The sequence below is a fragment of the Atractosteus spatula genome, chromosome 12 (assembly GCF_055471065.1).
Source record: "Atractosteus spatula isolate fAtrSpa1 chromosome 12, fAtrSpa1.hap1, whole genome shotgun sequence".
Lineage (NCBI taxonomy): Eukaryota > Metazoa > Chordata > Actinopteri > Semionotiformes > Lepisosteidae > Atractosteus > Atractosteus spatula.
The window spans coordinates 34,598,335-34,623,911 of record NC_142717.1 but is presented as its reverse complement, the minus strand read 5'-3'; the positions used below and the strand labels follow the sequence as shown (position 1 = coordinate 34,623,911).

General features: G+C 38.1%; 2 protein-coding genes across 2 annotated transcripts in view; both read left to right on the top strand.

The window, feature by feature from the left end:
• Positions 1–1,228: 1,228 nt before the first annotated feature.
• Positions 1,229–17,930, top strand: e2f3 (E2F transcription factor 3). Its single transcript, XM_088928515.1, has 7 exons — positions 1,229–1,603; positions 10,536–10,647; positions 11,411–11,630; positions 14,207–14,365; positions 15,449–15,563; positions 15,815–15,953; positions 17,427–17,930. The coding sequence occupies exons 1-7, from the start codon at positions 1,328–1,330 to the stop codon at positions 17,681–17,683; spliced, it is 1,278 nt and encodes a 425-aa protein (XP_088784641.1). The 5' UTR covers positions 1,229–1,327; the 3' UTR covers positions 17,684–17,930.
• Positions 17,931–24,388: 6,458 nt separating this feature from the next.
• Positions 24,389–25,577, top strand: part of cdkal1 (CDKAL1 threonylcarbamoyladenosine tRNA methylthiotransferase) — a 406,686-nt gene continuing 405,497 nt past the window's right edge. Inside the window, exon 1 of the mRNA XM_088929462.1 lies at positions 24,389–24,570. The gene's annotated coding sequence lies outside the window, so the exon portion shown is untranslated. The remainder of the gene's footprint in view (positions 24,571–25,577) is intronic.

Sequence of the window (25,577 nt, the reverse complement as noted above, 5' to 3'; positions counted from 1 at the left end):
CTGTGCTCTTTATCTTACCAGATTTCAGAGGGCTGATGTCACTTCTGTAGCATGTTCAGTGAACTGAGTCCTGTCACACAGACATTATAGGATAGTTGGAGATCTTACAGGCAGATTCTGAAACCCTACTGACAATACATCCATCAGAGTGTAAATGTTAAAAAAATAGTATGGCTAGTAGGATATGATTGTGGTATTTAGAATAACTGATTAAAATATTTTTAAGTTGCCTTGTTGTCAAAAATGGTATCTTTAAAGTTCAGTTACAGTGATTACAGCATGTCACGACTAAGAGCTCTGGTACCCTTTTTGACAATCGCTCATCCTTTCTCGACCATTCACCTTGATCTCCATCACTTCGTGGTATAGACCTTGAACACTGGTCCTACATTTATTTACACCCTCTGTTCCAACTCAGTACAAGTCAGTGAGGACATCCACTTCTAATCCTAGGGTCTTCGATCGCCTTCCACACCTCAGGAAAGACAAGAACTGCGGTCAAGCCACACGAACCTTATCTTAGCCAAAAAGTCGTTATTGTTTATGGTGTCCGTTGACTTGCATGACAAACTGGAGTATAAGCTAGTGTTAAAATACATACTTTCGTTATTAAACGATCGCTCTGTCTCAAATCTTATCATAAACTGTATACGTTTTCCTGTCTTATATCATATTTATATAGACACCAATGCACGTTAAACTTTTAAATCAGTAAACCAGCGTAACATATAATAAATATCACAGCTATTAAGTACACAACTTGGTGAACATGCACGAAAATATAAGAAGGAATACCCACCATCAAACACTGAGAAGAAGGGAATCCCCTATTGTTTCATCCAATCACCGGTTTCCTATGTAAATAGTTTTCTCTGCTACCCTGGCAACGGTTTTTTTAAGCATCCAATGGCGTGCCAAAGCAGACGTACTCGCATTCTGATTCGAGTACAATTGTTTCTACGTCAGAAAATAGAGGCGGAGACTGGTTCCAAGATGACCAATAGCTTTGAATATGCAAATCGCGTTTGAAAAGTTCCCGGGAAATCTGAGTTTCGCGGGAGGGTCTTTCGCGCGTAAACTGTATCCCTTCATTCATTGTCAGCTTCCTGGAGCCATTTTTCAGCTGCAAAGACGGAGGCTCTTGTCAGTTTTAAATCCATTGCATCTGGCTGTCTGTGTTCTTAATATTAACTTAAAATTAGTAATATCGGTACATTAGACTCTCTTCTAAGATATACTGTTAGTATTTCAAACGTTGTTGATTTGGATTTCGAGAAAATCGGCTCCAAACCAGAGGAGGGACAAAGGGCAGCCGGAGCAAATAAAGATGAGAAAAGGGATCTCCCCAGCTCCAGAGAAAGTAATAGTAGCAGGGGTTGGAGTCCCAGCCGTTGAAAAAAGTACTGTATTAACTGGACTGTCAGAAAGTTTTACTTCTAGTTTTCCCAACGCTACATATATCCAGATTATCACCCCGCCGTCCTGTATTCCACAGACTACGAATGTCTGTGTGTCCGAGTCGCCAGCTGGCAGTTTGATTTACTCCACTCCTCACGGACCAACAAACGGAACGGGACAACGACCTGCATTCGGACGTCCACCGGTAACTAAACTGCTAATGTAGCTTAAAAGAAAGTAAATAATTGCAAAACTAAAATGTTTCTGCGTCTGTTTATAAAATGCTTACTCGCGGTCGAGAGGATCACAAATTCGGGGAATGGTTGCTTATCTACAAATTTGCTGCAGCGATCTTACTGTTAGAACTCATCTTTTAGATTTATAACACGGCCGCGATAGCAATATAGCCTTTTCGTTTTAAACCGAAACTTTTCCTTCCTGTACTGGCCTAAAGGGGGTCACACCCGAATGTAAAAGGTCAATTGCTGAAACTCTTCCGCTCTATTTACAAGACGTATTAATAAACTGCTCCTGTGACAAAAATGACATTCGTGGTGCTGCTTTAAGAAAAATACGGAGGACAAATCTAAGCAATAATCGGTGTTATTTTATATGGGATTTATGCATAGGATTGTCGTGGCGCTGTCTTGTGGGAAAAACCAAAACGCTAGGCCCTGTTTTCGTGTTTTTTGGAAAGGGGGGAAGGGATCTGCCTCTCTCCACCTTCGAGATATCCACACACATCTCACCATTCTTGGGCAGTGTTTTGACTTCTGGGACTAAAAACCCGGAACACGGCTTGTTTAAGCGAGGGAGTATGGTTTATATGGCAGAGATGACTGTACGTGCAAATCGAATATTATCTTTGACATATAAAGCACCCAGGAGTTTTTCGAAAACTAAAACATGCTCGGAGCAGGTGATGTTTGTGATAAGCGAAGTCGTAGCTGTTTCCTAATCACTTTGGCACATTTGCGTTTGTCACCAGGAACGTGTGCATATCTTTCTTCAATTTTGAAGAGTTTGGAAAACTACAGCATGTTCTGCAGCACCCTGTAGGATACATATAAAAGCAAAATGACAAAAAGGAGAGATGTCAGTACTTTAAATGGAACGTTATTTTCAAATATATTAGCCACATAGAGGTAAATATTTTACTTTATTTCAATTGCTGCACATAGCTATGGCCTGTATAGCGTTCTAGCTCTAGAAAGACTTTCCAAAGATGATGAAGCAAAATTAAAATTAGGGAGACAGTGCTCTGAATGCAGCTTAAAGAAGGCACTCTTCTGATGTGCAACCCTGATTTGCTTCCCCACAGCACTTCCTTGATTCTCTGGAAGAATCATTTTAGGCCAAAATCAAACTTTTTAATATAATGACAGACACAAAGGCCTGGATAGTGAGTTAATATGGGTATAATTCTGTACCCAGATACAAATTTGCCAGTTTAACTTCACATTGTGCTGCAGTGTTTACCAAATACAAGAAAGAAAGCTTTAACTCTTAACAGCATGTTTTGTGACACGTTTTGGGATTATTGCAGGCCCTTTCTGCATTAAGATAATTGTATTTTATGGGTGGTGCAATTTGTAGGTGCCTGAACCTTGTTCATGGTGTTCTGTAAGAGGCAAGCTGACACTGACTGGGCAGCCAAATCTACTGTGGATGTAGACATTCAGTAAGATATGGAACATTTTTGGTAAATGGCTCTGTGTTAAAGGTGAATTGAAAGGGACAAATAATTATTTGAACTTACTGTAGCCTGGTATGTACAAAAGGAAGATTTTAAAAATTCAGGTAAATGGAGACAAGACATGGAGACAGTTATTCAAAAGGGCCAGTGGAACTCATTTTAGCCTGGGTTTACTTCCCTTATCTGTGACAGGCACCATCTCATACAGGTAAAATACACTGCATACATATGTTTAGACCTTGGCCTGCTAACATTTTTCCTAATTTGGACCCAACATATAACAGATGTGGGCAGACTCCTGCCACTCTCATATACATGTTTGATCTTGCCCTAGGCTGGTTAATTTCTGGTCCTCCATTTTTGACACTTTCTCTCATATTGCTCATCTTGAAATCGAACCCGCTCCTTATTGGCATTTTTATTGTACCACCTGATAGCTTACTCCTATCAAACATTTTAAAAAAGCCAGCCTGTCTTTCTAGCTCTTCTTGTCAGGCGCCTTTTCCTATTTAATTGGTAGCAAGCTGCCTCACCCACAGTCATGGAATGGATCAGAGAGATGATGCCGTTTAATTTGATGAAAATTAGATACATACTTAGTCAACACCATTCATTTTTTTAAATATTGGCAACCATTTCTGAACAATTTTAAAACTTTTAGCCTCACTTCTACACCCTAAATATTTATCTGCCGCTAATTGGCTGTGCAGGTGATACCTGATGAGACTGGTCTTGCTCTTTTTTTTTTGCTTCCTGGAGACTAGTGCAATTAGTATTTTGCTATTTTGAATTTTCCGTCTACTCCATTTTCTGAGGGAAGATTTTGGAGGGATGTGGAAAGGGGTTTGGAATTTCTGTATTTTATTTTTAAATCATTGAAACCGATTTACATTTCTTGTCACATCACTATGTAAGATGCATCATAGTGTTTGGTTGGTTTAAAAAAAAAAGATTTAGGTAAATCACATCACTACCCAATTCTATGTTTCTTATAGTGCCAGTTTATTTAAATTTGGCTTTAGAGAATTGTTTAATCTAATGTAGCTAAGCTCTGCACTTGCATGGTACAGCCAAATCTCGTCTGTACTTGTCTGTCACACAAATTTGCTGTCAGGCTGCTCGTTTTTAAACAATCAAACAGGTTTATGGGAAGTGGCATACAGGAATTAAGTATTGCTGTTGACTTTTATCTCCGTTTCCATCTTTTGTTCAGCCAGTGGGTTTCAATAAGTTAAAGAACTAATGTTTTGCTCCCAAGAGCTGTCATGCAAACTGGGGGCCATCAATCTAGTGTGTGTGTGTGAGCATGTTTTTCTTGAATTGATCCGACAGAAGAGGGTAATTACTGGCTTATCCAAGCTAAAGCTGGATCATGTCTGGAGCTCAGTTGTTCAGATTTTGCTCAAAGTAGTCATGTCAGAAACACAATGTAATAACATGAAAAATGTGGCTCCTCCTACAGCATAGTGTCCCTGGTCTCTACTGGGGCCTTCTTCATTAGAAATTTAGGTCTGGAGAGAAATTGGCGCTTGCCAGTTATTCAATACCAACTGGCAGTGTTGACCTGGTTTTCCTCAGAGGTCTTTCATTCTAGAAATAAACAGTCCTAATCTTGCTTTGCTTCTCATAGTAATGCTAAATAAAGTGAATATGGTTAAAATCTTGTGTTCTGACACAATCAGCTAGGTATTCATTGTTAATGTTGCATTGCGTTGAGACGGGTACCCTGGCTCTGCGTTTGCGGTTACCTTTGTTTTTGCTGTCCCTCAGGAAAGTAAAAGAAGTAAAGATATGGTTAGACCAAAAGTCCTCATGGACTGACCAGAGGATCCCCACAAATAAAGGAGAACATTACATCCCGTTGCAGTACTCTAAACTCGCAAAATAATTTTGAAGTTTTGCCTTCACTTAACAAATCACTTCATAAAAGTTGAGCTTTTAGGAATTCCGCAGTGCTTAGCTTGCCACTTTGTTGCCCTGGCACAGTGGGTTCAATTCTGGGCCTGGGGCACTATTTATGCGGCATTGATATGTTCTTCCCATGTTCATGGGGGTTTTACTACAGGTCCCCTGATTTTCTCCCACACTCCAAAGACATGCTGATAGGTTAATTGGCTTAAAATGGTCCTGGTGTCAGTGCGTGTTTGTTTGTGTCAGTGTGTGCCCTTGAATGGACTGGTGTCCTGTCCAGGGTGTATCCTGCCTTGCACCCGTTGCTTGCTGAAATAAGCTCCGGTGCCCCTGCGACCATGTATTGGGTAAAGCAGTTAGAAAATGGTCAAATGAAAGCTTTCATGCTAATGCAGTCAATTTAAACTGTGATGTTATTAGAAGAAATGTAAGACATGTTGGTCTTGTCGTTGGGGAATCTGTGTCAAAGTCGCATTCCTCTTAGCCAAACTCTTATTCAAGAAAAAGCTATGAGCCACATTTAATGTGAAGATTTACCATTTTTTCCATGCAAATCATGGGTGGTTTATTGCAATATAACCTCAATACTTTGTAATATGTGAGGTAGGCTTTGTTTGTGAGCTGATCTACTGCTCATCCCCTTTTTATGAGAAAAACTGTTCCATCTTATGAAGGGGGCTTTGCAACATAACCCAGTAGTAAGTTTGGGACTGAATTGCATTGATCCATGATCACATGATGTCCAGGGAATGTTTCTGTTTTCTGGGTACTTTGGAAGGGATTGTGAAGATTTCGTGGCTCTTGGCTGTCCTGTTCTTTCCAAGTGGCGTGTGACCCTCGTTGCTTCTCTGCCAATATCCGAGTTGGTAAAAATCACTCTACCTGAACATGCAAAAACAAGGCAGCCTAGCCTGATGGATCCTCTTGTTTTTAGGTTCTTGAGCTAATAGCCTTTCTGCTGTTGTTTATCTGTAACTTTTCATCCCCCTGCTTTTCAAATTAAAGAGTTTCTGTGGATTTGAAGTTTTTACTAGCTTTCCATTGCTAAGGTTTTGCTTCTGGATTTGGCAAGCATCTTAGGACTGTTGTCATATGCCAATTAAATTTATCCTGCTTTGTCATGCAAAGCTTTCTCTTTCAGGCTTCAAAAGAGACATCAGAAAAATGTAAGAGCTCTTGATATTTAACCTCAAATTCTATTTACATAAGCAAAAAGCAGTTTTCACTTTACTTTCTGAAGCTTTTTTTAAATTAATTTTACATACTAATGTTTTTGTTTTGAAGAATGAGATTGTTCTGTTGCTCTGTCATCTGGCTTGTGCAACTGAAGCAAACTGGCTTGATTACCTGAAGCAATCCCTACAACCCAAATTTAAAAATTGACTGGGGTGTTACATGGGCTCTTTCTTTTGAGTCTGTGGGCTCCATTTAGTCCACGAATAGCAAGTTGAGAGCCAGTGCTCTAATTGAAGTGCCATGGCTCTTTGATTCAAACTTCTAAGTGGTTTCAGCTGCCTTAAGTGGTTAATTGCATATAGTACGCATCAAGCTTGACTGAGTGATTTGCAATGAATATGTACGCTTTCTAACTCATTTATTTCTGTTGCGCTCTCCGTCATCACATCGATACTGTGTTAAAAACGTATCTGGGAGGCTTCTGGTAACGCTGCCATCCAAAATGGCTGCTTAATAGTTCTTTTCCCCTCTCTTTCTCAAAAATACCAGAACTCTAGCTAACCGAATTTAAAAAGGACAGTAAGCACTGGGCAATAATGAAGTCACAAGGCAAAGGATGAAAATACACACACAAACACCGAGAAAGGAATCTGAGGAAAAAGAGGAAAGTTGAAGCAGCTACCTCCTCCTGTAATGAAAAGGTAGACGCCACGATGAGATGAAAAACACGAGTCCTGGTGAGCCTCACGAAAATCTGCCCTGAACTGCGCGACTTGAGAAGAGATATGAACGAAACAACAGATTTCACAGAAGTACTGCATCGAGTTAATAAAAGGACAGACAGATCAGAAGAGTGCATTGAGCAAGTCAAGGTGGTGAAGGGATGGAATTATTCAGTGTTTGCCTCAGAGACTGAGGCAACAAGAGACTAACAGACTTGGAGGAAAGATCAAGAAGAAAAAATGAAAATCTGTGTAATTCAGAGGGTTGTGAGGGAGGATCGATACTCGGCCTTTTTGAGAAACTTATTAAAGAACCACTGGGATTTTCCCCCCAGATAGGATTGACAATCTGAGCACATAGAGCCCTGGGCCCAAAAATCACGGATCCGCACAGACCAAGATCTGTTCTAATCCGGTTTTTCTGTACAGGACCATAGGAGAAATCCTGACAAAGGCATGGGAGAAAGTTAAACTAAGTACATAAAAAAGTATATATTTCGATTATGAGTATAAAGAAACAAAGTACTAAAAACTGCATAAAATGTAAAATACCTGTCCTAGCCAAATTGAGGGTTCTTTGACTTGGGGGTACAGCTGTAGTCTCCTGCTGGAGACCCAGCACAGGGCTCAACTCGCAGAGGCCTCAGTGTCTGAGCGCCGGAGTGAGCGGAGCAGGCCCAACTGCAGGAGCAGATGAGAAAGGGCGCCTGGCCGTTGTGGACAGGAGAGAGAACCGGACTGCACAGAAACTCACAAGAACAGTGGGGGACTCGGCAGCTTTTCTGCCATTGTACTTCACCAGATGAGCTGGGCTTTACTAATACTTCTGGATTAAAATGAAAAGGCAATGTTGGGCTCATTAGGACTCCCTTTTTTCCTTTTTTGCTTGAAGATCTGTTTACTTTAGCTGTAAGAAACGTGTGATGTGTGTTATATATTTAAGATTCCGTCATATTGTGTTAGATATAGAAAAAAGCCTGGTGTTAAAGCAGAATAAATATATAGCGATCACGTGGTATAGGCCTATATAGAATAGGGCCCTCTTTAAAAGAAGAAGGTTTTTTTATTCATTCCCTAATTGTCCAAACCTTCTGCATGGGCACAAGGGTGGGGTTATATTTTGAACCCCCCTCTTGAAGCCTTTATATAGTAATTTCTGTCTTTATTTGTTCATTGTTTACTTTAAAATGCCAGCAGTACAATGCCCTGAGAGATGGGGAGCAAACAGCTTCAGTATTTACAGGACGAAACAGTTACTGGCTTCCCAAGATGTTAAAGTGATTTCTTTCAATGTGAATGGTCTACACAACCTAATTAAAAGAAGCAGAACTTTGATTAAATTAAAGGATAGAGGGCACAGGTCATATGTCTGTGAGAGACTCATTTTTTTGACTGAATATGTCAAATTAAAAATGGGTGGGTTTTCATAGTGTTCTAGTTCTCTCGTAAAATAGGTCGTAAAATGAACATAGCCATACCGTTTCTGACTACTGATAATTTAGAATATCAGATTAAAAACAAGGTAAATTTATTTTTATTAAAAGGAAAATCATTGCTTATTTGTTTTATGTTTATGCACCACCGAGAAGTGACTTTTTGAAAAAAATATTTGATATCCACATAATAGGATTACTAAAGTCAACGGGGGATTTTTAACTTTATCTAAGTCCCACATTGGACACCTGCAACTTGTATGAAAAGTCACTGATTAAAGTTAGAAATTGGTCTATTAAAGATCTGTGTATATTAGCTCTACCTAATGGAGAGACCTGTATCTTACAGGAAGGGACTATACAAGTACACCCTGCATACAGATATTACATAGATATATCAAACTTAGATTTGATCTTAAGTTAAAATTAAGTCTTGCTGCACAAATTAAAATCAGTAGTTACCTCGAAGATTTTAATTTAAAAGAGATACAAGACAGGGATATTCTCTATCAGCTCTGTTATTTTCTGTATACATAGAACCTCTAGAAGAATGGATTAGACAAAATTCAAAAGGGGTTAGAAATGAATGGACATGAACAAAGGATTGCCCTACATGCAGATGATATCCTCTTGTATTTAAATCAACCTACTGAATCTCTTACTGAGGTTCTGGACCTCTTGGAGACATTTTGTTAAATCTGGTTACAAAACAAATATTGAAAAGACTTCTAATTACAATCCAACAGATGCATTTGAAAGGGAAGCTTAAATTGACATTTAGCCTCTTAAATGTTTAGGAGTACAGTTCCCAAAATACCTTAATTTAAATTACAGTTCTTTAATTCACAAAATAAAGAATATTGCTTGTTGCAATTTGCTCTGTCTTTCAATAGCATCTACAGCAGAGGCCATTAAAATGAACATGCTGCAAAGATTGTTGTATCGTTTTCAGTCTCTTCCAGCAGAGTGAAACAAGATCTCAAGGTATATTTGGAATGGAAAGAAGCCAAGAATCAGATTTAAGGTTATCGAATAATAATTGCTTACACTTATATAGCGCTTTTCTGGACACTCCACTCAAAGCGCTTTACAGGTAATGGGGACTCCTCTCCACCACAACCAATGTGCAGCCCCACCTGGACGATGCGACGGCAGCCATAGTGCGCCAGAATGCTCAGTGGGGAGGAGAGCAGACTAATGAAGCCAATTCATAGATGGGGATTATTAGGAGGCCATGATTGATAAGGGCCACTGGGAAATTTGGCCGAGACGCTGGGGTTACACCCCTACATGAATTTATATCGTGATAGCATTTTCTCTTAATCTACAGTTGGAATGATTTAACATATACTGGTTATTCTGGAACAAATCTCCTCATTAAGACCTGCTTTTACTTTAAGTACAATAATGAAATATTTCTATATAGACCTTTATTTCTTTGTTTTATTTTTTTGATAGTGATTAAAATAATGTAGATTTGAAGGTAATTGTTTCTGGATTTAACACCCATCTAAAAATGTAATTTTACATTAATAAATGCAAGAAAAAACTAAACATTTTGTTTTCCATGTAAAGTGTATCTTCAATAAATAAGTAAAAAAAATCCCAGAAGAAGGTGTTTTGATCTGTACAGATATGTGCTGTAGTTTTTGTAGATATTATCTATACTATCTATACTCTATATCTATACTCTATATCTATATCTATACTCTGTGGCTAAGGATCTGTGCCTGTGGCTGGTAGGTTGCCGGTTCAAATCCTGTGGCCGGCAGAGGAATCCTACTCTGTTGGGCTCCTGAGCAAGGTCCTTAACCTCAGCTGCTCCAGAGGTGCTGTACAATGGCTGACCCTGCGCTCTGACCCCAGGCTTCTCTCCCTGTCCGTGTGCCTGTGTGTCTCATGGAGAGCAAGCTGGGGTATGCGAAAAGATGAATTCCTGGTGCAAGAAATTGTATATGGCTAATAAAGTGATCTTATACAGATATGAACTGTACAGTTGAACAGCTTCATAAACTTGTCTCTAGGCCTACACCAATGCAGTCAATTTTAGTCTTCAAGCTGTGCTACAGCGATATGTAGATTTTCATTCTAACTCTCAAATTTGTATGTAGATCAAGCTTGTTGGACAGGGCTATCTCATCAAATTGGGAGACGTCTTTACCTGGGAGAGAGAATGAGCTTCTTCTCCATTTCCTGTAGGCAAAGAGGCGACTGGAGCTGGATGACAGTGACCATCAGTACCTCAGTGAAGAAGCCAAGACACCCAAGGGGAAGGGTAGGGCCACGACCCGAAACCTCAGCAGTCCTAAGAGTAAGTGCCTTGGGTTGAGATGGCGAAAAGGAAAGCCTTATCCATCCACTGGTCTTATCCATCTCTTTTTTCCTAAATAGGTCCAGCTTTTCTGATGTTGAGAGGTTAACTCATGGGTGTGTTCAGTTTCAGTAGTTAATAAAGGTGACAGTGTTGAAAGCCTGGCATGAAAACCAAAAAGTAATGAGAGCATCCTCTTCAAAATGTACCTCTGTGCATTGGACTAAGCTGCTGTTTTTTTCCTATGTCCCCAGTTGTTTTTTTGACTTAGACCTACATAGTTTATCTTGTGGCTCAAGTTCATAATGCAGTATCATGACAATGTATTATAAATGTGATTCATTTAAGGTTTATAGTTTGGAAAACAAATGTTAGGAGCTTGTGCGTGGAAGCTGTTTTTTTTGCTTTTATTGGTTGTATCTTTACATGCATTAAACAAGGATGTCATTTACACTGTGCTAGTGTTCATCAGAAATATCCAACTATTTTGCTTTCACTGCATGAAGTGTAAAGCTGTCACGCTAGCTAGGCACGTGTATTTTATTTCTTCATTATAAATCCTTTTTTCCAAAAATTGTTCTAGGCAAGTATCCCATTTATAAAAAAAAGTCAGTGGCCGTCAGCTGTTTCCAATGTAGTTACGTTAAACCCTGAAGATGTATTTTTTTCTGCAGAAAACAAGTCAATGATTAGACGTGGAGTATCTAAAGGGAGAAACAGGTCTGCTTGGATGGGAAGCCTTATTGGTACTCTGTTTTTGTAGCTCCCAAGTCCCCATCGGAGAAGACGCGCTATGACACGTCTCTGGGACTCTTGACCAAGAAGTTTGTTCAGCTACTTGGTCAGTCGTCAGACGGTGTGGTAGACCTGAATCGGGCCGCGGAGGTCCTCAAGGTGCAGAAGAGACGCCTCTATGACATTACAAATGTGCTGGAGGGTATTCACCTCATCAAGAAGAAATCCAAAAACAACATTCAGTGGATGTATGTATCTCATGTCGGGGGATGCGAGGGGACATACAGTAGCAGCTTTGCAGAACTGTTGCATGATGATGATGATGATGACATGCCTGTAGGTACCTATGCGACTGAAGTATTTCTTGCACTTTTCCTTCAGGTAAAAATGCATTGCATTGCAGAGGGTCCATGTTTTCATTGGCTTGGCTTGACTTGACTGCTTGACTCATTTTCACATTTTACTTTCTGATTTTATAATGCCTTTTAACGCCTTCCCCCCTTTTTTTACATTGGCAAATTACAGTATTAGGGAGCTCGACAGCCTTAACTGCAGAAGAAATCAGAGGCAGATATTTTTTCCCTGCAGTACCTTTCCAGGTTTTACATTTACACAGGCATCCTGGGAGATCCAGCCAAGTGATCATTACTGGGTTCTGCATTCCTAAGAGACACTCCTTGATTTATAATGACCCGATCTGTCTCTGTAGCCCCTGGAGTGTCAGGTGCCAATTCTCCTCATTTGGTTCATAACCTGTTATAATAGTCTCTAGGCCGCAATGTATCGTAGTTTTGCGATTGACAGGAAGCGGTTCCAGGGCTGTGGAGTTCATATATATGAGCATAGGAATGCAAGATAAGCTATTAACACCCACATTAGCAAGATTTATGATGTGGTCTATTAGTCCAAAGGTCTCATTTAACTTCTTGATGGCTCTTGAGGAATTGGCCTCAACATGTCTGGGGAAATTGAAAGAAATGGTATTTTTAGGCTCATCTCTTTAAGAAACCTACTTCACAAAGTTCTTCTCTCTCTGGCTTTGTGGGAGTGTGCTCCATGTTTTTGAGAGTGGTTAACTGTATACTAGTTTGACCTGAGTTTAACTTGCCTTGACTTTATTTTGGTGATCTATTTACATAGTTCTTAAAAGACAGGGGCAGACTGATTATTAGAGATGTCAAATGTTTCGGGGATGTTGAGGGACATGTCGATTTGAATTAATGTTTGGTCATGTTATTCCTCTCCTGCGGAGGAGTTGTCTCATGGGTTAAGATTCTCTGGTGGCAGTTGTCCAGGTCATCTGAGGTATTCAGGTAGAGCTATGTTTGGGGTATAAGATTAGTCATAGTACGAAGATGTTATGCACGTGGGTGCTGTAAACAAGTGCAAGCAGCAAACCCATGTTGCCATTTGAAGGTGTAGAGCTCAAAGAGATCTGGTCATGTTAACTGAACAGGATAAAGTGCAGTGTAATGCACTTTAGAGAATTAAAGTGAAGATACATAGGTTCTTAAAGAGCACAGCAATATAACTGTCTAGGGTACGTATTTGCTCGAGCACTCACATGTAAAAAAATGATTTATGGAATCGATCCTTGTTAAAAAAAACTTCAATATTCTACTATATTAGAATAACACAGCGCAAGGTCATTTGTCATGAAGTGAATTCCAGAAACTGCAAGCATTGCATTTATTCACACATCTTAGTATTTCTTTAAATAAAATCCAACAAAAGCCGGGTTTTAATAATAACCTTCTGCTCTTTGGAGGTGCAGTGGAAGCCTCAGTGTAGGTTTAGAAGCCCATAAAGTTTTCCTGTTTCTCTGCCCTTCTGAAATATCAACATTTTCACATGTAGAATGTTGTACAAGTGAAAGTGGTCATGTTGCAACTGATGATTATATTTCCATACCATGTTCTGTACACCTTTGTTAAAGGTTTGTTCAGACAGCTGCAAATCCATTTAATCACAAAAAAAATCTAATTTTTCCTGTTTTCTTGTGTGTTGTCAATTTGACTGACTTGAGAAGGCTTTAAATATTCATCCTGAGGTGTGATTGCAGTAAATTTGTACGTATTATAAGAGTGGTTATTGAAAATGAGTGATTTGCAATAAGGAAGTTCGGATCAAATTGAAAAATCAAGCACCTTCTATGCTGTAGTGTTTAAAAGGTTGATTTCTGTGTTTTCCTGACAAATGTGAACACCAGTTAATTGAACATAAATTGCTGCTTGAGGTTTTTTTATATCCTCTATAGAAGCTGAATTAAATTTACAGAAACAAATTTTATAACACTTTTAAGAATATTAGACTACATCCAGCAGCTGAACCAATTTGTGGTTCGCCTAGTACCAAACAGATATTTTATTTAAAAAGTCAGAGACAGACGTTTTTTAGATCTCTTTGGAAAGTTGTTTGCATTTTGCTTGACCTCCTGTCTACCGTTTGACTTCTAAGGTTCAAAAACGTGATTATATAATAAGCTTATAAAGACATGATATGAGCATAGACATAGCTATTTTTTATGCATGGGAATGGTCAGTTTTGACCTCACTTTATTTCGCCATACTTCTGTCTGAAATGTTTTATTTGTGTGAGTGTCCCTTGTATCATGAAAAATTCATTTCTGACTTCGTAGGGAGTCTTTCATTCTTGACTCACTTGTATTCCTTCATTAATTCTCCCCCGGTTGTTTGTCAGTTTAGTGACAGAACTTCTCTGCAGTGTGTTTTGACAAGCAGTGCTTGCGTGTGAGGGAGAGTGGTCGAGGGGGGGGGGGCAGTTTTCTGCTGCTGTGTGACCTGTGCTTCCTTTCTGTGGACAGGGGCTGCAATCTGTCTGAGGAGGGGGGAACTCTGAACCGGTGTCAGGCACTGAGCCGAGAGATGGCAGAGCTGAGTCAGGTGGAGAAAAGGCTCGATGAGCTCATCCAGAGCTGCACCCTTGACGTACGGCAGCTCACAGAGGAGTCTTTGAACCAGAAATATCCTTTCACTGTTTGCTGGGAGACCCTCTTTTATTAAATCAAGATGTTAACAGGGAGTTAACTTTGTGCTCCTAAGACTAGGTACTGTCGTCGGAACCAAGGCCTTCTCCCTTTTTACATTATCATGATTCAAGATTTTCTTAAATGTCAGAGTAGCTGTCGTATTACGGAGCTACTGAGAAGTGCAATATATTTTTAACACATTGAACACTTTCATTTTTGTTTTTTTCCCCATGTAGATACAGTCCTCGTCTAGTAACAATCCCAAGTTTTCTACTATTTACATTATTGAAGCTGATGCTGCCCTCAAACATTACATTTTCAGACTGTTTTAGAGATGTGATATTTTTACATTTTGTCAGCAAAGTTCTTGGAATGTGCACACTAAATAACCTGCCTTTGTGTGCTGAATTAATTAGGGCTGACCTCCCGTTGATATTTACTGTACTTGATATGTAGTACCGTTTGAAATATTCTTTCTGCACAGTTACCCATTCATCTGTTTGGAGTCCCATCTTTTATAATATCAAGACTTTAATGGGGCAAGAGGCACTTCATTAGTGAGTCTAAGGGCAGCTTACGATTATGTTTTATGAAGTACAGATTTCAGTGGTGTATTAAAATTACATTAAAGCAACTGTCTAAAACAGTCTATCAGTTTCTTTTTGATAATAGATTCAGAGTTTTGGATCTTTAAAGGAGCTTTTGACATGGTTAATGTGTTTTACCGTGAACTATATTTACTGAACATATCAGGATAGCCTTTTACCTTGGTTTTGTCAGATTGAGGATAATCAAATGCTAAGAGCTTTTCATAGACCTTATTCCACAAAAACTCCATACACTCCCTGTGGCTGCAGGGCAGGATGTGTCCTGATGTATATGGACTCATAATGCTATGAAAGGAAGCCACCAGCGAGGACCAAGCTTGAAATGCATACACTTTCATTTTACCTGGATGCTCATAAAGTTTCCTTTTAAATACTGCCGGTTCATATAGGCTCACATCAAGTCTGAAATTGACAGACAAAGGGAGGGTTTTGAAATGTTTGAGCTGGCCTTTTCTTTGACCATGTTTACATTTGCATATGTTACCTACCAAGACATCCGGAGGATAAAAAGCCTAAGAGATCAGACTGTGATTGCAGTGAAAGCTCCCTCAGAGACCAAGCTAGAGGTGCCAGACCCACAGGAGGTGAGTACATAGCTGGATCAACTAAATAAACTCGTGCCTGTTGAGTGATTGGCACTCCTGTGGGCATTTAAAATTTAATGGGTCTGTTGAGTTATGAAATGGAGTTAGAGATGCAGAAATCCATAATTTCAAAATGGCTTTTGACTTGAGCAATCATGCCCAATCTTTTTAGCTTTTGGCTCAGCTTAAAATCACATTGTAAACTTATTTCCTCAATGGTAATGTGAAATCATGAACATTTTTTTTTTTAGAATTTACAAGTCCACCTAACCAGCACACAAGGACCTATAGAAGTGTTCCTATGTCCAGATGAGAATGTTCCCAACAGTCCACTGAAAAACACTTTGGACCTGAATGGAAATTCTTCCCCTTTAGTGAAAGTCTTACAAGGTAAGAGCTGTTCATGTCCAGTAATGCCTCTAGGAAGTTTCAAGATAGTACCTGGAAGTTCCTAAAGCCTTTGTACCTCAGATGTGAAATGATAATCTATTAACAGTAATGCTCTTATTTTAAACTGTAGTGGTTAGGACTCAACTCATAACAGGAAGGTTGTGAATTCAGATCTTGGACTGTGCACTGTTGTTTGAACTCAGCTTTATTAGTTGTTTTCAATAAAAGCCTTGGCCAAATTTATATTTATACAATTTTTTATGAAATTCGTCACATTTATCTTGAAATGTCAAGGTAGGTAAGGAGAATTGCAGCTCTCGGTGAAAGAATTCAGAAGTCAAAATCTGCATGCATTTTTTTAACTTGTAATTGTTCCTTCCTCTTACTTTAACATTGCTAAAAAACAGAGTTGCAGTTTTGCAATGATAGTCTTGAAAGTGGGTGGAGAAGAGTTCCACATTTATCTAATTTTCAGTGCAGAGATGGGATGACAGAGGCCGGGTGATCAGCCACTTTCAGCCACTGTCTTCAGGAAGCAAGTTCCTGCATTCCGAATGTCGAAGCAAGATATTTCTGAACAAATTGTTTTTGTTACGTTTTGAGCTTGAAATGTGTTGTCCTTTTAATATTTGTTAGAACACTGTGAAAATTATTTTAAACTGTGCAACATTTGGAGTTAAAGGCCAAAAAATAATCAAATCTGCTGAAGCCCTAGTCAAGATGAGCTCATTAATATGGCTTTCAAATTAGAAATTACAGTAATCCCTCCTTTTTTGCTGAGATTCTGCTTGTCATTTGCTCTTGAACAATATTTAGTAATGACCAAATTCAAGGTGGTTGTGCTATTTGGCCAAAAGCAGTTTTTTTTAAAAAAGAGAGGATTGCCAGTTAGGTTTTATATCCCCACCTGGAATAGCCAGATTTTCAAATCTCAACTCACAGCCACAAATCCTGCACTGACTCAGGAGAGAATGAGAAGGTGTAGGCAGACTGCTGCGACTTGTCCACTTTGGGACTGCCTGACACATGCAGAAAGAGCCCCTCTGCAGAACTGCAGTTCAGCTCTGATTGGAGGGAAGACACGTCCCTCGCCAACAACACTGCTTTATTGCAGGCTCCTGGAGGCTGAGCCCTGGCCCAGTCTCTCCCTTACCTTAGGGGTGCTCCGCCAGTTGAGGGGAATCCCAGTTGTATTTGGCTGGTGATATGACGCACTCTTGTTGGCATCTACCATCTCACCCACAAGGGCGGCCCCCAATTGGAGAAATTTAAAATCGTATGTAGCATTTGTGGAAAGAGTGCAGACTCCCTCTATGATTAAATTGGGTTTTGAGACGTTTTCACAGAGCTCTGGTCATACAGTATGTTGGCAGCATCTGTACATATTTTTCTAGTAGCCTAGATTTAGATGTTGACCATTATTTGTGCAGTCTTGTTTACATTAAACTTTTCTTTCCTGGTGTCTTTTTCTAGAATCTTGCAGCTCCTTGGGGCCTGATTGTCCAGTGACTGTTTCAAATGTTTCCCCACTGACGTCCCCAATTTCCAGCCTCTTACAGCAGACTGAGGACCAAATCCCTTCCGGACTGGAAGGACCATTTGTAAACTTGTCGCCTCCCTTGATCCATGAAGACTACTTACTGAGCCTGGGCGATGAGGAGGGAATTAGTGACCTTTTTGATGCATACGATTTAGATAAGCTCCCACTGGACGACCTCCTTTGCAACTAACTGGGCGTTGTCTGCCAGGAATAGACTAACCTAGAAGGTGGATCTAGGAGGCCTCGTTTGTTAAAAGAGGTGCTTCTTTGTCTTCCTTTTATCTCTAACTCAGATCTGCAACAGCAGAGTGGTTTGCCTTAATCTGTACCCTTCAAAGGGTACACAGATTTTAAACCTGATGCGAGATCTGCCTTATGAAGTCGGGCACAAACCCTCAAAATATATTCAGTGTTACACATTCTGGCTGTCTCATTTTACACAACTGCTAATGTCATGTTCTGTTACAGAATGACTGTACAGAATAAAATTTGTTCAAGCAAGGATTTTTTTAAAAAAAAGGCTAAATCCTTGTTTTTTCGCAGCTCTGCATAACGTGGCGTTTTTAAACTGACATCGGAACTGTGCGCTGTGTTGCGGTGTTTTATTTTTCTGTGACTTTTTAAACCATCAGTTGAATGGTCTCTGATGATCACCCGAGCAGATCGTGACCCTCTCTGATAGTGACCCAAGCAGATTAAGGAACACTTGTCTCCCCAGTAGGTAACATTTCTACTCGAAGGTAATAAATATGTTGAACAGATCTGTGGTTGGGTGAATATTCATCTGTTTTTTTTTTATTTGGAATTGCCCACCTGATTTGGAATAGATAATTGTTTTTCATGTCCTGGCTGTGAAACATGGCTGACTCATCCCACTCTGCCTTCTGTGGCCTGGGGATCAAATGTGCACCAAAGGGGGAAAAACCGTCATCACTCAGGTCAGGTCTTCCAGATTGAGAACTTCCAGAGTGGTGATCAGATAAACCCACTGTTAATTCTGTGGGAAGTGAACCAACTGAATAAAACTCCTTCATTTTGCATTTTCTCTCAAAAAGAAAAGAACAACTCGGTTGCTTTAACTTGTTAGAATGCTTTTATACATTTTGGAAAATCTGTCTTTGGGAATGAGATTTGTTCAAAAAGCAAAAAAAAAATCAGTTGTATTCTCTAGTGTAGGACAGTCTTGAGGTGTCCTTTGAATTTAAAATACACGCCATAAGTCATTTTTGACTAATGCCCAGAAATAGTATAGTATATAACGAGTATAATGTGACATTTTTTTACATCTGTCCTTTACTGTGACCTGTAAAATGGAGACGCGTAAAAAGCTGTTCTGAGTTCTAGTAGAGAGATGCATATCTTTAGTAGTTTGAATCTAGTCTTGGTGTGCATCACAAGTAGATTGTTGTTGGTGCATCACAGTGCAGTTCAGGTCACAGGATTAACTACTGGGCCATGTCAGATGTCAGATTTTCCATTCAGTTTTTTTAGTGATATTTTTCTAATGATTTGCATCAAGAGCTTTATTTACTTTATAGTTGGTATAGAAGAATGTATCCTGCTTGTTGACAATATCTTCAGATGCAGGGAGATCTGACTATTGGACAGTCCCACGTCTATTTGGTGTTCCCTGTTTCACCTTTCTCCAAAGCAGCTTGAGCTCTTTCTCCCCCTCCACCTTTTCATGCTTCAAATTAGAAATAACCAAGCTTGAACTCTTTTCCCTGTTCCTGTTCCACAGCATCATGATAAAACTAACCTGTTTTTGCTAAATGCAAAATGGAAGCATTTTCTGCTTAGGGGTGGTTTCAGAGGGAATAACACCAGTAATATTCTCAGCGAGTCGTGGGTGGGTTGCTCATTTCCTGAACTGCAAAATCAGATGGAGAAGTTCCAGTGAACCTCTTTATAAGGAATGTAAATTAATCCTTTAATTTCAATAATGGATTTCAACTTGTGAATTTTTTGTGCCCAGTCTCAACTCTGTGGGTCTGCCCTGAACTGTTAAATAATGATGGTGGGAAATCTGCTTCAGTCAGTAATACTGCAGTAAAACCTTTTATTCTGTAAAAGCTTTGAAGGATGTGATTCCTAATGGTAAAGGTACATTTAGTGAGTTGAGCTTTATATTTCCTTTCTCAGAGGTAGGTTAAAAGTTTGAAGACTTTTTTTTTCCCCCACTGGTTTTACAAAGTGTCAGACTCTTCAGACTGTAACTTCCAGCTTTTTAAAGACAGATTTTAAAGACTTCCGAACCATGAGTGGTCAGTTCCAGAAGTGAAACAATATAAACTCTGTCTAATACATTTTATGTAATGTAGAGATTCTTTGTATCATCACCACATTATGGAGTGGATTTCAGGGGTCGCAGAGTAGATGAATCTGGAAAGTACAAAGCACTGTATAGACTTTAGAGTGTCGGAAAAGGGTGAACCAGATTGTCAAATTTCTTGAAATGTTGAAAGAGCACTGGATGTCTTAATTTGCCTGTATAAAGGGATTTCATATTGCATTTACTAAGGGGATGTTGTAAATGAATTGTGCACCCTTTGTGCTGTTTCGATTTTTTGTTTCTAAAAATACCCAGTCAATTTGGGAAAATTTGAGTAAAGAGAATCAGGAATACTTTTTCTGGAGTTTCAAGAAGCCATGCATTTATCAACTGAGTGTTTTAATAAAATGGATAGTTATAAGGTTTATTTTAGGAAAGAAAATGCCTTAAAGGTATAAATACTATACTATTTAATTAGTATAGCATTGATATTGTAATCCTTGTGTGACATCTTTCCTTTTTGCAGGGTAGATTTTAAAATTCTTTTAAAGCCATTCTGGGAGGATTTAAAACTGTAGTATAACTTAATTTATGCACAATTGTGCATTTATGTAGACTACCTCTGAACCTTTGTCTTGTAGTGAATTGTATTTCTATTACAATTTGAGTATTCACCTTAGCATAGCATTTAGGTCCATATTTCTGTATTTAGGGTGTTGTGACAGCAGATTAAAAATGCTTCAGCCTGCTTTCTGCTCTTTTTAAAGGGACATCATAAACAGTAATTGTTTTAAGTTATGTTGCATGTCGCAGAAAACATTGCTTTTAACCACTAAAACTATTTTTTTTCTTTTTGGTTTTTCAAGATTGCAAAACTGAGTTAATTTTGTTGGGTGTAGTCTTTTGCATATACTAAATTTAAACATTAAAACTACCAAAAATGAATTTCCAAAGTGGAAGCATTTACATTTAACTTGCTGAAAGAAAGTGATCTTAAATGTCTACATTTTGAAAATGCCACCCTTCTACCTAGTCTGGTGGTTTTCTTTTCCTTGGCTAAGAAATTTGTCAAAGTTTCATTATGAAGAGTATGGTATTTTGCAAAAGTGTGAAAATGTGAGATGCAGGTTGGAATTTGATAGTGTTCCTATCTGTTCCAAATGTGCTGATCTATACAAATCCCAGAGGAGAGGGCTGTTTTTGCCGTAGAGAGTAAATCCTGTTTCACACTATTGGGGTCTTTAACTGCATGGCAAGAAAAAACAACTAATCTGATAATGTATCATCTTTCAGGTTTAGAACAGCTTTGGGCAAGAGCCCCCTAGTGGTGCCAAATAAGAGCTTTTTTAATTTTCTAGAATTTCAGATTCATCATCCAATGACGTTGTTAGGTCACACTATGTGCAGTGGCATTACTTTAATCGCACATTTGTGCCTTTGCCAAAAGCAGAGCTTTATATTTTTGTTCCTTACATTCTTATAATTATATCTGAATTAACTCACTGTGAGAACATAGAGCTGCTCCTCTGTGGCAGGGGCACGTGAATGCACAGCACAGATGACCTATCTGACATGTTATTAAAAATGTACTTGTGTATTGTGTGTGTAAGAGGTGTGACAATATTGACCTTGTAATATCCCAAGTTCTATGACCCGGGCTAGCTGCTTTCTGTTCAGTTTTCCATGCACGTTGTAATCATTGTATGTGGGTTTAAACATGAAATCGGTTACTAAAATCCTTTTATTCTATTCAATTTTGAAACAAAACCCAGATGTATGCAGATCTATATATGATGTTTTGATGTCATCTTTGGAGTTGAATGTACACATTTGCTAACCCTTAAGCCTTTCATTCTCAAGTGTCATTCTCCAGTTCTTAAACCTTAAGTGATCATTTCCACAGATAATTAACTGGTAACTGAAGCATAAACCTACGCAGGAAACCCTGTGCTATAATTGAGTAGAGGATGATAACCCATGGTTCATTTGCTGTTTTGGAGATTGTTCAGCATAAATTCATATTTATATATTTATACATGGCTTCCATGGTTTGTAAATGTGGAAATCTTTTCTGGCTTTTGGTTTCAGCTGATAAGTATGAGCAAAGATTTTATGTGGGGAAGGTGATAAACACATCACCCTTGAATGCAATGGTTTGTATGTTTCACCCTATTGATATTTGGTACACTTCTACTCCATTTCAGTTCAAAGGGCTGCTAGAGTTTTTGGTACCACTGGTTGTGCCCTAGCTGACTTTCCGCAATTGAGGTTTTAGTATAAAACTTAAGCAGGTACGCATTTCTGGAAGTGTTCTGAATAGTGAAGCTACTGTTGATATTCTTGCATGCTAAACTGTGTAACAGTTTTCTTTTATATAATTTAAAAATACGTGCCTCTTTACAATTAAGTTTGCAATAAATGTGCTGTACATTGTTTTACTGAATGGTTCCCCACAATTTAAAATACTGCCAGAATGAGTGACTGGGCAAGGCTGGAAGTTTTTTTTTCTAGGTAAGTGGAATTGTACATAAGATGAGGAATTATTTAAAGCTTTTAAAACATGAAGTTTTTTTTGTATGTGTGCATGAAAGTACTTGTGTGCTCAATGAATGAGGTTGGATTTTTTTTTCAGAGAAGTGTGAAAATATGTAAAAATGTAAAATGTTTTAAAGGAATCTAGCTTTGTATTTTATGTTCATTGAAAAGCTTTGATATTGCTTCTGTAAACAAATTTCTTTTGAATAGTTCATTTTCTTCTTTCCAGTTGATGCCATTGTGATTTTTTTTGTATGTGAAGATTTGAAATTCACCAAAACTTGAAAAAGAGCAATAAAAGATCTAAAACTTTTAAAGAATTGTCCTTTAATTAAAACCATGTTAATGAATTGCACATTAAAATATTCATTAATTTACAGCACTGTCAGGAATGTTAATCATCATGGAAAAGGCTTTTAATGATCAAGATGGAACCACAAGAAAACTTGCCCATCTAAAAAAAAAAATGAACTGACCTGCCAAAAGTTTCATTTGTTTTTAGTTGTCACTCTTAGTGTTAAATGCGCACTGTGTTTACGGTAAGGAATAAGCCAGGTGAGGGTTAGAAATGTAATAGAACGTCATCCGGTTTGTGGCTGAATTTAAAATGCCTTAAAGACAGAATGACATTTAGGCATTGCTTGAAAATGTAGTGACCTGGATGTTAGCTTTTGCCCCTGGTTTTCAATAATCCAGACTTCACGTTTTTCATTTTCATGTATTTCAATATTCCTGACCTGCAGTACCATGCATGGTACTTTATCTTGCTGCTTTAAAGTTGTCGTCATGACGCTTCGAAGAAATTAATTTGTGTTAATCACAACGTACACCACACAAAAGGAAACAAAATGTAATTCTTCTGAAAGGAAAAGTTACGATTATATAAGTATTCAAATCCATTACTGTGGCTTAACTAAATCAATTTAGGTGCCCAAAATTCCATGCTGAAATTAACGTTTTACTCTTCCGTTCTGCTTTTTAGCAAGAATTCGACCCTGTGCTTACTTAGAGCATACTCGCGATCGCATTTTCCTGTTTTTATACAATAATATGTTTTAAATCCATAAAGTGCATGAATAAATTCAGTTTTGTGAGGGTGGATTACAATCAACAGCTTATGATATATCTCAAAGTCGTTTTACATGACTAAAATACTCTTTCACATTTGATTTGTTCTGTGCACGGTTAGCGACAGGACAGTAAGAAATCTCTCTTCTCAGCTTCAAAAAGAGGATCAGGTGTCATTAGTGTTGGAGCGCCAATTACCACCTCAGTGCCTTATTTCTCGTGCTAGTTGATGAAGATGGAATTGTACCAAAGATTTTTTTTTGAAGTGAGATTCAATGTTTTAGGGGTCCAAATAAAGATATAGACTTTCTACAGTCAGTGATGATGAAAGTGTAGGAAGCGTGTATATTGTCATCCTGGACAATTAATTTACTGTGAAATTGAACGAAGGGTACAACATGACAAATGACGTTGTCTCGGTCTCCTTATTTGAAAATGGTTCTGTAATCTATCCAGTTCTTGTTTCTTCATGCATGTAAATTTAACAAATGCACATTTTTAGCCTCCTCAAATAAGCTATAACTGTCTCTTAATAATCTGATTTGATTTAAATTGAAATGTCTCGTTATGTATTTAAAATCTAATCTGCTGTACTGCACGTCCGTTTTCGTTATTTTTAACATAAATGAGACAGACTGCATTGATAGTCCCTGGACCGCTAATTTTGGTAGCAAATGTCCATGGATGAAATGTAAAGATGATACCTAAAATGATTACAAGTACGTAACATTTTAAGAGTAAATATAATACAAAAACACAATCTATGACTACGCTACATGTAATTCATGATCATTTATCTGAAACAAAGACTTTACACTGGACTTTTTACCAAATCTTTATGAGATGAACAGTTTAATTTGATTACATCAATATGAATATTCTTTAATACCACATTTTAAGAAAGTGTGTGTTATTTTAAAGATATATGATACGTCGATAAATGGATTATTCGCGTCAATATAACATTAATGAAAGAAATTCGAAATTTTGATTTTCGGTTTGGAATGTTTGTCTTTTCTCAGGTTCCGTAGATAAGGGTCAAAGGGGAAATCCATCATGGCGGAGTCCTTTTGAAAACAAGTGCGAATAAGATGAGTGAAAATTAACAAAGTGTGACAATTTATGAAGATAAAGCACTGGTTTGCGTCGGAATTGTTGAAAAAACTTATATTTTCCTAGATTTGGAAACAATAATATTTACGGTAAGCATTATATTTTTAAAGATAAATAATAACACGTGTGTACTGGTTTGATTTTGCAGCAAACTCTTTGAGTATTTTCAAATGTTGGAAATCACAATGTTTTTCAGAAATTATACTTTTTGTCTTTTCAAAGAGGACTTCGACAGTTTTAACTTTTTCATGTTGTTTAGTTTGTTCTTTTCTCTTTATTTTTTGCCAGAACACGTGTATCACAATCACAGGCAACTACTAGCAGTCTTCCATCCTAATAATTTATGTGTAATCCCGTAAACGAGGTTGTTTTCATCATATAATCTTTATTTAGCGATTTAAAGTCAGTCATATAATAGAGTCGCACAGTTTTCAAAATGTTTTTTTGCATTTACAAAATGCCCTATAATGTTTTTAATTGGCTTCAAGTAATGTTGTCTCACAATTCGTGGTTGAATTTGGAAAACTAATAAAATTAAAAGTTAAATGTTTTGCATTGATTAAAGAGCACTAATGCTTCTTGAATGCATCAGTAACATTATATTTAAATAAGTTATTAATGGAAATATGTTGCAAGGGAAAACTGTAAAGGCTAGTTTATGGTAGGCTTTACTTCTTGACATTCAAATGGCAACTGTCAAGATATGAAAAGACTAAGTTTGAGTTTTAGATTTCTAGTTCTAATTGCTGACTTTAATTGATCTTGATTGTTTAGATTTTTGGTTAAATAGTTTCAACAGCATCTATAACATACAGAGCTTCAAGACAGCCTTTCCCTAACTTAGTTGATCTTATTTCTGGCTAAACAGTTCTTAATATTTGATCCATGAACACACACAGGTGGAAATTATAATGTATCAAACCCCACAATTAGTGTTTTTTTTCCCATATGGTTACATTTCAGGCAACAGTTCTGAATGAAGTCGTTAAAGGATTGAAAACCTGCAGAGGCATCAGCCCTCCAGATGCAGGTTTAGACATCTTTGCTTTAGAGGCAATGTTGCATCTTTGACTTGATTCCTTGGAATATATTCAGG